Raw genomic sequence first — 11,785 nt, 5'->3', positions numbered from 1 at the left:
AGTGGAACTCAGAACATAATTTAAAGTGCCTGGAGACCCCTCAGTTAAACAGTACATGTGAATACAAAATTAGCATTAAGGCCACTCAAGGAGAAGAAATAATAATTAAGCAAGATGTGCTTGGCTTGCTTCAGAGAGCAGAGGTAAGAGATGAATTTTCCGTCTGGCGTGCAACAGCGAGGAAGGTGACCACAGAACTCTGGCTAGTATTAGGGCAGCCCATGCCAAGGCTAATCCACCATAAGCCAAACATCTTGATTCCCATCTGCAGTGCTAAATGTTCCTTTGGAGTGAAAAAGTGGGTTTTTTTTTCCTGAAGGTTTATTTTATGGGGAAATTTTTTGTGCTTTAGTGCCCACAAATCATATACATTCACCTATATTACATATACATTTCCCCTTGACAGATTTGCATCTTTGTAGATAAAAATGCTAAATTTTGATAAACATTATTTACATTTATCTTGGCTATTATTCTCCAAATTTACAAAATGTGGGAGATAAAGTTGTTAGTCCTCAATGTTTAGTGTCCTTACATGCTTGAATATATATTATCAAAAGCATTAGCCTATTTTCCACTTTCAAATCTACCTATCTGTATTAGGCAGTGATATCTTAAGATATCATTTTCTCCCTTATATTTTCAAAGTGTTTTTTTTTTTTTTAAAAAGACTTATTTATTCTTCACAGTTTTTGGAGGTAGGTGAAAATCATCCTCTTGTTGCACATGAGGACACTGAGGCACATTGAGCTTAGGTGACTTGTTTTAGGGCACACAGAAAATCCAAGGTGGAAGCAGGATTAAAATTCAGATTAAGTGGCTAACATGCATATATATGTGAAAATAAATTACAGGGCACTACCTGGGTAGCATTTGGTGTAGGAAACCTATTTTGATTATTTTGTATGAATAAAGTTCATTTCACTGAGGCTGGATTGGGAAGACAGAAGGGGCCTCTAATCAGCTCTCTCATTTAGGAAGGTTCAGAGTAATGGAGTGCATGTAGAGCATGTCTAGGACTAAAACTCAGGGCAGTGGACTCCCAGAATCACTGTCTCTTTTTTAACCACTAATATTCCACACTGGCTTAATAAAAGAACCGTGTTCAAGGATCGTGTAATATAAAAATATAAGAGAATCATGTAAAACAGAAAATATTTCTTATAAGCTCACTGACATACTGGGGTTTGAGCTAAGAAACCAGAAAAAATAATGAGTATATATATATAGAGAGAGAAGATGGAATATGGAAAGAATAAAATTTAACTCAAAGTATATGGTCTATTAACATTTAAGATCTGCATTTATCTTTGTAAATTATTTCCTTGCAGCTATATTTGTGCTGAGCAGGTCTGACTTTTAGATTAAAAATAGAACATTTCACAAATCATGTTCTCATAACCACACTTCCCCTTCCTCTGCCCAGCTCAGAGGGCTTTTGATTTGGGGATTGTAGATATGCCACGTAGTATATTATTCCTCTCTATAAAAAAAATGGTAACTTAGCCCAAACTCCTATGTTTTTATGTTTAAAAAAATAAATCACTTAACATTTGGCATATAACCATGTGGGGAATCAATGTCATCATTTGCTCTAACATGACTGTAAGAAATATGTTTCTATGTGCAGGCCTGTGAGAAAATCTAAGTAGGCAGACAGCCTTGACTTACCGTGCAGAAGGCCCCTAAGAAGAGAAGAACAGAAATGAGTTTTTAAAATCAGTTTTTCATAATCTCAAAACTCTACCACTAAAGTAGAATGCTTTAGTAAAAAAAATTCCATTGCAATGTTTATGTCACTGAGACATGACTTAAAATCCACATTAGCCTTCATTATTTAAATGACCCACCTCGAACTCTTCTCTGTTTATAAGAACTGGCAATCATATTAGTAAGCAGGTTGCAACATAGAACACAGACCTGCATAAGCTGTTTCCAAATGTAAAAAATCGTAATATTCATGAATTTCTTAGTCTTTTTAGATTTATATCAGATGATGCCTTTTTCATTAGAAGCTCCTGTGCTCACATTTACTCCAAGTTGTCATCATCAGTGTTAAGGTATCTTGACTCTCCATGCTTCAAGACAAAAAAATCTTCAGCCTTAAGTCCATATCTCTCTAGAGCCTCACTCAGTTTCACTGGAGGTTCTAAGTAATGCTGACAAAGGGCAGAGAGAAACAAAAATGGAAAAAGATTAAGCATACATATATTTGGGGGGATATTTCAAACAAGAGTTCAAACTAAAATAACCAACATAGCCTACTTAAAGTAATGCTCTTCCTTTTCATTGAAGCATTAGCAAATGAGTCAATCACACTTTCTAATATAGAATCATTAAGCCAATAGAAATGTCATATTTATCAATCTGTTAACACCATGCATGTCAAATTTGGCCAACTTAGATCGAACATTATTAGACTGCATGAACTCTGATCACTATTTCCCTACATGAAATCCCAGTCTAAATGGAATCAATGCTAAAGAATTTAGTGTTACCAATATTTTGGGAGAACACAGAAACTTAGATTATAAGGAAGAGTATGTGTGTATAAGCAAACGCTAGAGAAAATATTTTTGGCTGAAGAAGGGTTGTCATCCCCAAACCCCAACCAAATACTGATTCTGTAGTGTATGGATTGAAGAGGGGCTTGAGGAACAGAGATTTGACAGGTGGAGTTACCTTTTGTTTCCTCACCTTTTCATAACAACAAACAAAAAGTAAAGACAGCACACTGTTGAAGAATGTTTCAACATACTCAAATGTTTACCAAATAAATTGAAACCACTTGAATATGTGTTATAGTTAAAGAAAGCAAGAGGTATGAAGGAAATCATTTCACCAGTTATTTCTCTTTCGAGCTAAATCTTTACAGTGTATAGTAGCTATTTTTACAGCGAATAAAGGGAAAAAAACAGGTATTATTACACAAAGGGTTTTTTCCCCAATTTCAATTAGAAAAGCTATAAAATGTGAAAATTAAAGCAGAAATAAAAATCCAACAGTCTCTACTCTGATCGCCGGTGGTTAAGTCTGCTTCCACCCTCCATGCAGCAATGGCTGGTGAGCACCCAGAGAGCGGCCAGGTCAGTGAACTAAATAAAAACCCTTGCCTTCCTAGAGCTTTCATTCCCAGTACAGAGACAGATAAGAAATGAATAAGGAAAACAGTATCTGAGTGGGTGACATGTTCTGGGGAGAACATAGTTGGTAAGTGTCGGGGGTGGAGGTTTAATTTTAAATACAACCATCTAAGAAGTCCTCTTGGAGATGGCAACCTTTGAACAAAGACCTGAGGGAGCAGACTGCACCAGGCTTTGTAGGCAGCTGTGAGGGCTGTGGCTTTGACTGGGAGTGTGATGGAAAGCTGCAGGTCCTTCTGGCACAGGAGTGTCACAATCTGATCTAAGGGGTAAAGGTCGCTGCCCTCTGCAGCGTTGAGAACAGGCTGTAAGGGGCAGTGTGGCATCCGTGACCGGGGTAAGAGGTACTCCAAGTCTAAATACAGTGTAAAGGATGAGCTGACTGCATGTGGGGAAAAGCTGGAGGGAGGATATGAGAGGAAGAGAGTAAAGGTTTTGGCCTGAGGAACTGGAAGGAGGGTGTTGCCATTTACTGAGATTAAGAGAAGTGACTTTGAGGGAAGATCAGGAAGTTTGGTTTTAGACTGAAGTTTTGGGTACCTGATGGACATCCAAGTGGAGATGTCAAGTAGGCAGTTGGATATATAAACATGGATTGTAGGGGGAAACCTGGGCTAGAGAGGTACAGTGGATAGATGGTGTTTAAAGCCATAAGACTAATGAGATCCCCAAGGGAGTAACCAACTAGAGAAGAAACGGGGCCCCTGGACTGAGTCCTAAGGCACTCACTGCTGACGAAGACCTAGCAGCAGAGAGTAAGAAGGGCGAAGGGCCAGCCAGTGATGCACTAGGAAAACCAGGCAGGTGTTCTGTGGCTTCAGATGTACAGATTGCTAACAGTTACTGGCCACACGTGGGTCTTCTCTCCCCGCTTGCTCACTTCTAGTTTTATGGCTATGTTTAGAGGGTCAGGGATGCCTTCCCACTGACTACTGAGTAACTGAGGTTAACTGTGTATTTAGTTACCCAGTATTCCTAGAGATAGCTACTTATTAATGGGTTAGTTGACAACAGGAATCTACTTTTAGTCTTTTTTTATGCATATAGGAGATTGCTAATATATCCCCCATGAAATTTAACTGTAAATAATAGCCTAAGTCAAGAAGCTTCCCTTGCAAAATTGTTTTTAAGAGATTTCAAAATGATGAAATTCTTTCCCAATGAAAAATAATTGTTCTGTTAATTTTTTTTTCCCCTGTGCTCTCTCTACAAGTCTTGGCCAACAATACACTTACACAATTGCCCTACACTAATAATGTCTTTCCTAAACTGTAACTTTAGTTATAAGCTATAATTTAGTATGGATTTTGATGTTGCAGTATCTTTCTGAGTTTCTTCATAGGTCAATTCTTGCCTACTTCAACCATCTAGAAGGGAGCTCTAGAAGTAGGCAAGAAAGCCTCTGAGTGACTGATAGCTATCTCTTAGTGCAAGCACATTAATCCTGCAGGGAAGGTAAAAATGCCCAATAGCCATGGGACCAAACAATATGTATAAAGCAAGGTAGTAGATTAGAGACATATGTACCATGGAATATTACTCAGCCATAAAAAGGAACAAAACTGAGTCATTTGTAGTGATGTGGATGGCCCTGGAGTCCATCATACAGAGTAAAGTAAGTCATAAAGAAAAACAAATACCGTGTATTAACGCATATATATGGAATCTAGAAAAATGGTACTGTTGAACCTAGTGACAGGGCTGGAATAAAGATGCAGACGTAGAGAACGGACTTGTGGACACAGTGGGGGAAGGGGAGGGTGGGACGAACTGAGAGTAGCATTGACATATATACACTACCATGTGTAAAATTGCTAGTGGGAAGCTGCTGTATAGCACAGGGAGATCAGCTCGGTGCTTTGTGACCACCTAGAGGGGTGGGATGGGGTGGGGATATAGGTATGCATATACCTGTGCAGCAGAAACTAACACAGCATTGTAAAGCAATTTTAATCCAATAAAGATGTGGGAAAAGAAAAAGAGTAAGTGGTGAAAGTAGAAGCTCCCAGCAGTGTGGACCCACTAAGGGCCAGGCAACCAGCCCCAGACAGCTCATACATTCCCTTTCAAAGGGGTCACTGTTTTCTGATCTACTCCAACAGAAGAGACTCAAAATAAAAACCCTGGTCATTTAAGAAGTTAACACATATTATGTAGTGCCTACAGTTTGTTTCTACCAAAACTAGTCGGTTAAGTTTAAGTGCTTAAATACATCATTTAGGAAATTCACTCATCATTCCTTAGATAAATCAGATGTTGCTGTACGTACAATTTTAAAGTGTCGCCAAGTCAATGACATCCTTAAGCTGCTTATATTATAGTAAGCAGTTATTACAACTATTTACATGCAAATCATTTAAAACTGTTTGCAAAGCATAGGCTAAACATCCTCCCCCAAAATTCCATGTACTTGATAATTTATTTAGCAAACTCGTAGTTCTCAGATTTATGCAACTAATGTCAAAAAGACTAAATGAGAGTGTATTTTATATTTCATTAAGAAATAAAGATGAAGTTTAGATTTAAAACGAGTAATTCTTGAAGGCTGAATTACACAATAACTCTTAAAGACTGAGGTTTTCTCTCCTCTCCTCATCTTCCCATCTCAGTAAAGAACATAACCACCTTCCCAGTTACTCAAGTTAAAAATCCAGGAGTCATCCTTGATTCTTCTCTTTGCAAGGTTTAGTAAAAAACTATTACTTCATCTAAGTTGCTGAAATATGTTATATATAGAACACAGACATACATATATCTAAATTACCTATATACATGTGGAACACACATACATACACACGGAATAAGACACTGCCTCTAAATAATAGTAAACCAATGGAAACCAGTGTCAAACTTCCCCCTTCTCCAAATACACAGACACAGAAACCACACACACACACATCATATTCTCCTTCACCCTTCCCCTGCCCATGGACATTCATTTATTGACTCCACTCTGTCCCCCAACAGCGTGGCTCAGGGCCACAGCATTGCGGAATGGGAATTTTGATCGGGGGGGGAGTCAGCAGGGGGCAGGCAGTGTATTAATTCTGGAATAAGATGCAACTAGGGAGAGGGCAGGCCAGAAATAGGACAGAGAGGGAGTGCTTAAAACAGCATGAAAGCACAGGGTTCCTGCAGAGAGGCCCTGGAAAGTGGAAGATGCCACACACAGCAAAATAGAAGAAGCCGAGTTCAGTCATCTGTTTCTAAATTTTGCTTGGGGCAAGCCCTGGATCGAGGAAAGGAGAGAATGCTTTTTGCTAAGCTTCTGCTTGATCCCACAACCCTGGCTAGTAGCAGAGTTCCAGGGTTCAGCTACCTTAAGGAAAAATAAGCTCTTCTGTACTAGTCTAGGAATAAAACCGCCATTTATCCCAATGCCTGGCACACAGCAGACACCAAGTCAGTGTTCACTGGATGAATAACATACTTCTGAAAACTTCCAAGCTGTCCAGCCTCGCTTCCCCCATTGCCCTCCCTATCATCAATACCCTGGCTGAACCGATTCCTCACTATTCCCCGTGCTTGCTGCCTCCAATCCCACACTTTCCTCCTCTTGAAATGCCTTCCTCCTTGCCTTTTCACAGCCAAGTTCAAATGTCAGCTCTTCCATGAAGCTCTCCCTGATCCCTCCAATTAGTAACAGTCCCTGACTCTGAGACCACTTTATCTGTCCCACTTTACAACACTTTGAGTAATTACGTGCATGTCTTGTATCTTCTGCCAGAACAAAAGCCTCCCTTGGGAGGGATGACATGTTGGTTCATTTTTCTATTTACTAAGGCTACACACATTTTTGGTTATATAAACACATGCTTCATTAACTACAGAAATAAGCCAAAAGAACAACATGCAATGAGGATTTTTTTTCCCACTGTATATAAATATTGCTTTACTAATTAATATGATTTACCACCCTAATTCACTTGATGACCATGACGACCATGCAGGTTCTTGACTGTACTTTGGTTTCTGAACACAGTGCAGGGTACAGTGATCAATCCTATCATCGGTCAGACACGTAACGAGTTATTGTTACCACAGTCACACTCACCTCATTTGCTAAGGCAAAAGTTCCCCAGTGAATTGCCACAGATCTCTTTGTCTGCACATCAATGTGAATCTTTACAGCCTCTTCTGGGTCTACATGCTGGTATTTCATAAACCACCTGATAAAACACAGTAATTTATTAAATCTGGGCTTTTAAGTATACAATAAATTCTAATTACTGCTTCATGTAATCAACCTTTAACATTCTGCACAGGAATAAATCACAGTAGGCAAAACCATCTCCCTTCAGTCCACTTTTCTGCTGGAAAAAAATAAGCAAAAATCTGTCTTGTACAAACTGCTATACAGTAGCTAAGTCTCAAGCAAAACTTCCCTTGGAATAGTAGGATTTTGTTTCACATGTATTTTTATTTTACTGATGATTTATTCTGAAGATATTTTCTTATTACTTTAAAAAGCAGGTATTTTGCAATCCTGGTATGAATGAAAGAAACGGAATAATGGGTAAAGAACTAGAAATCAAAACTCCAGTTGCAAATAACCTTGCTGAAACAATTTTTTTTTAACGTGCTAAAGTGAAAAGGAAACAAAAATTAGTGTATAATTTGTAAAATCAGGAGCAAAAAAATCCAGTTACTATTCAAGGATTTTATTTAAGTACCGTACAACTGATGAGTGAGGCGTTTGGTTTGGCAAGAAGAAAGGGTACATAAGGGGGACTAAATGGAGAGAGTTTAGCAATGTGAAAGGCTGCCTCATGCCTGGGAAGAGACGGCTCTGGAGGCAGGGGGCCTGGGCGTGAATCCCAGCTCTACCGATTTCTGGGAATGCCTTTGGAGCTGCTTCAGTTTCTCCAGCTGCCATTTCCTGGTCTGTGAAATAGAAGCTATGCCCACTTCACAAGGGTATTGTGAGGATTAAACAAGACAAAATTTATTCAAAGCATGAAGTACAGCAGATACTTCATAGAATTCTTCCAAAAGAGTAGGGAGCTGACAAAGCCAACACTTTCAGGAGAAAGAATTACTTCTGATACAAAAGTAAAAGGTACTACATACAGGCAGATCCTGTGCTTTCCCAGCCAGCAGTTTATTTATTTATTTATTTTTATAAATTTATTTTATTTCTTTTTGGCTGTGTTGGGTCTTCGTTGCTGCGCGCCAGCTTTCTCTAGTTGCATCTAGCGGGGGCTGCTCTTCGTTGCAGTGCACGGGCTTCTCATTGTGGTGGCTTCTTGTTGCGGAGCATGGGCTCTAGGCATATGGACTTAAGTAGTCGTGGCACGCAGGCTTCAGTAGTTGTGGCTCACGGGCTCTAGAGCGCAGGCTCAGTAGTTGTGGTGCACGGGCTTAGTTGCTCCGCAGCATGTCGGATCTTCCCGGACCAGGGCTCGAACCCGTGTCCCCTGCATTGGCAGCTGGATCCTTAACCACTGCGCCAGCAGGGAAGCCCCCCCAGCCAGCAGTTTAGAAGAGGAAAAACAACAGTGTCTTCACATTATTTATATCCTGGGTCTGCTACTGGCAATGAACACTGCAGTGAAGATTAAGGGATCTGGATTCAGCAGAGGGGCTGCTGCACTTTGTAGAACACGTCATGGAAAAGTTCATCCATCTGCACAGCACAAGGGTTGTTATTTACTGTTAGGAGTTGCCGGGCCTGATGGGAGCCCCAAAACAAAGCCACTGTGTTCTCAACAAGAGATTAGAGAAGCACTTGTTCTGCTTTATCTCCTGACACTTAGAATTCAGGGCAAGATGAAAACAGTTTTGGCTGTTTCTCTCTCTTGATTTTTTAAAAACTCCTACTTCAAATCAAAGGCATAGACATATTCCTTTCTACCCTCATATCTGAAATAAATTTAAAATGTTTACTCTGGTATACAAATTAAAATAAAAAGTTAAAATCCTAACCGACTTGGATAGAATGCCCAATGACAGGAGATCCCAAAAGTAAGGGTGAAAACATTCTAAGCAGATTATTGAAAATCGTGTTGGGTGTGATCATCTTACATTTATAGACTACTCTGAAGTTTTGTTGATAACAACATTTCTAAAACTTTAGTACTGGGGCTTCCCTGGTGGTCCAGTGGTTAAGACTCCAGGCTTCTAATGCACGGGGCATGGGTTCGATCCCCAGTCAGGGAACTAAGATCCCACGTGCTGTGCGGCACGGCCAAAAAAAAATAAAATAAAATAAAAATAAAACTTTAGAACTGACTAGAGAACTGGAATACAGAGTAGAGGCTACTACAGTTTAATTCTTTAGAGCAAATACTGTCCTCCCCATCCTTCTCCCATCTTAGTGACAAGACAGCTGCAGTGCAAGCAGCAAGGGGGAATTACGTGAGTGCATTTGTGTACTTCGGCTGTACACATTTTATCATCACCTATATATGACAAGTCTGTGTATTTCTACATATGAAAATTTTATTTTCACAATTACAAGTAAGAAGTATTCTAGTATACTAAGAACATATATTGAATAAGGATCAATACCATATAAAATTGATTTGTAAACAGGTTGACTGATGTTTTAAGAGGTTTCATTAGAATTCAGAATTAGAATTATGTGGAAAAGTGAAATTCAAGCACTACTATTGGCTTATAATAATTTAGTAAGGTAAAAATATCTAGTCCCTTAAATGAAGAAACTAGAAAAAAGGGAGAAATAAGCACTAATATACTTAGCAATGAAATGGTTTTGGTGAACTTCAAAAGTTAATGAAGTAAGTATAACAATCTGATGGAAACCAATGATCAGATTTGCTCAATTCATCTATGTATCAGTGTTCTTCTGTTTGTAGGATCGCCTAAATAGAATGCCATCCTACATACCATTCTGTGAGAGTCTGTGCGTGCACTTCAGAAAATAAAACATTTTTTAAATGAGCCCCTACTTTGTTACTTTTAGTGTTTATTTTCTCTTAACTTGTACATATCAACCAGAGTTGACTGAAATCTAACTGAATTCTTGGAAATCACTTCTTTTTTCCTTAAATAGGCAGTATTAAGGAAAACACAGGCAGCAAATGGGTCTCCTGGGTCTCAAGTGCTCGTGTGACCTTTATCTGCTCTGTGCTCTGAAGACAGGCAATCAGTACAGAGAGGTTGCAGGGCAAGTGTAAGTAGTGCAGCAATGTCTTTAGCAGACTAACCTCAGTGCTGCCTGCAGTAAGACCGTCACAAGGGACTGATGCTATAGGCCAAGCCCTTGCCTTTTCTCCACTAAACACAGGACAGGGCATGGGTGCATTCCACTCACGGGGAGTATCCTCCATGTGAAAGAAAGACCAAGAGTCAGGTTTGAGTACTGGCTGATAGGTTTAAATTTAGTCGGAACAGTACACGAACTTCGAGCTAGGCAGAGTAATTCTTTAAACCGTCGTCCTTTTTTCTTGGTAATATAATTTCAGTAACTACAATAATTATTTAACTGATATGACTGTAATTAAAGTATTTTAAAATTCAAAGAAAAATTTTAACTGACTCTGGCCCAACAACCCCCCACCCAGTGTATAACAAAGTCCACCATTAAAACCACAGATCAGGGCTTCCCTGGTGGTGCAGTGGTTAAGAATCTGCCTGCCAATGCAGGGGACACGAGTTCGAGCCCTGGTCTGGGAAGATCCCACATGCCGCGGAGCAACTGGACCCGTGAGCCACAAGTACTGAGCCTGCGCGTCTGGAGCCTGTGCTCCACAACGGGAGAGGCCGCGACAGTGAGAGGCCCGGGCACCACGATTAAGAGTGGCCCCCCGCTCGCCGCAACGGGAGAAAGCCCTCCCACAGAAACGAAGACCCAACACAGCCAAAAAAATTAAATCAATTAATTAATTAAAACAAAAAACCACAGATCACTCGGAGTCCAGTTAATTTATCATGTAGCAGGAATGCTTTCTTTAGACACCTACATACCTTGGTTCATACGCTCCAATGGGAATAGCTGCAAGGTCAAAAGGTCCAAATCTTTTTCCTATCTCTTCAAAAGCAGAGCAATAACCAGTGTCTCCTGCGAAAAAGAATCGGTTCCAGGGCCCCAAGACAGACCAGCTGCCCCAGAGAACCCTGTTGTCGTCCGTCAGAGTCCTCTTACACCAGTGCTGGGAAGGGGTGAGCACAAACGTCACCCTGTCGTGTCCGGGGACGCAGTTCTCCTCCCACCAGTCCAGCTCGATCACGTTCTCACAGCCACACTTCTGCATCCAGTCCAGGAGCCCCAGAGGCACAAACCACCTCAGCTCGTTACCAAACCGCTCGTTCAAAGCGACGACAGAACTATGGTCCAGGTGGTCGTAGTGGTTGTGGCTGATGAGGACCGCGTCTACCCGGGGCAGTTCACCGACGGTGCAAGGGGGGCGACGGAACCGCTTGGGACCCACGCGCTGCGATGGGGAGGCCCGAGCGCTGAAGACGGGGTCAGTGAGCAAGATGAGCTCGTCCATTTCCACCATCACTGTCGCGTGTCCCAGCCACGTGACTCTTAAGCCAGCTTCCCTCACTCCAGCTTCTTCAGGGTCATCGATAAAATACGGCTTAAGCACTGGGAGTTCTTTATCGAGCTCCTACATATATAAAGAAAGAAAGAAAAGCAGCTATTAAAAAAAAAAAAGGTATTATGTGTCATCATA

The 11,785-nt window shown here is 40.6% G+C and overlaps 2 protein-coding genes across 8 annotated transcripts in view; one reads left to right on the top strand and one right to left on the bottom strand.

The window, feature by feature from the left end:
- NAPEPLD (N-acyl phosphatidylethanolamine phospholipase D) overlaps nucleotides 1-11,785 on the bottom strand; it is a 99,071-nt gene that overhangs the window by 1,147 nt on the left and 86,139 nt on the right. For 4 of the 5 annotated variants that reach the window (XM_082399378.1, XM_082399379.1, XM_082399376.1 and 1 more), the window contains 3 exons: nucleotides 11,073-11,719; nucleotides 7,198-7,312; nucleotides 651-2,159 (listed from right to left, as the gene is read on the bottom strand). In XM_082399378.1, the coding sequence (XP_082255504.1) occupies nucleotides 2,031-2,159; nucleotides 7,198-7,312; nucleotides 11,073-11,719 (891 nt within the window). In that variant the 3' untranslated portion in view covers nucleotides 651-2,030. Of the gene's footprint in view, nucleotides 1-650; nucleotides 2,160-7,197; nucleotides 7,313-11,072; nucleotides 11,720-11,785 lie in introns of those variants that run through there. The other variant, XR_014246757.1, reaches the window with a different exon arrangement.
- Nucleotides 1-11,785, top strand: part of ARMC10 (armadillo repeat containing 10) — a 49,129-nt gene that overhangs the window by 33,369 nt on the left and 3,975 nt on the right. The window contains exon 7 of one of the 3 annotated variants that reach the window (XM_082399408.1): nucleotides 10,752-10,844. The exons of the other annotated variants lie outside the window; for them this stretch is intronic. Coding sequence (XP_082255534.1) covers nucleotides 10,752-10,829 — 78 coding nt within the window. The 3' untranslated portion in view covers nucleotides 10,830-10,844. Of the gene's footprint in view, nucleotides 1-10,751; nucleotides 10,845-11,785 lie in introns of those variants that run through there. 3 annotated transcript variants of the gene reach the window in all.

Source organism: Balaenoptera borealis, assembly GCF_965194805.1.
Source record: "Balaenoptera borealis genome assembly, chromosome: 7".
Taxonomy (NCBI): Eukaryota; Metazoa; Chordata; class Mammalia; order Artiodactyla; family Balaenopteridae; genus Balaenoptera; species Balaenoptera borealis.
This window is presented reverse-complemented; position numbering and strand designations above follow the sequence as displayed.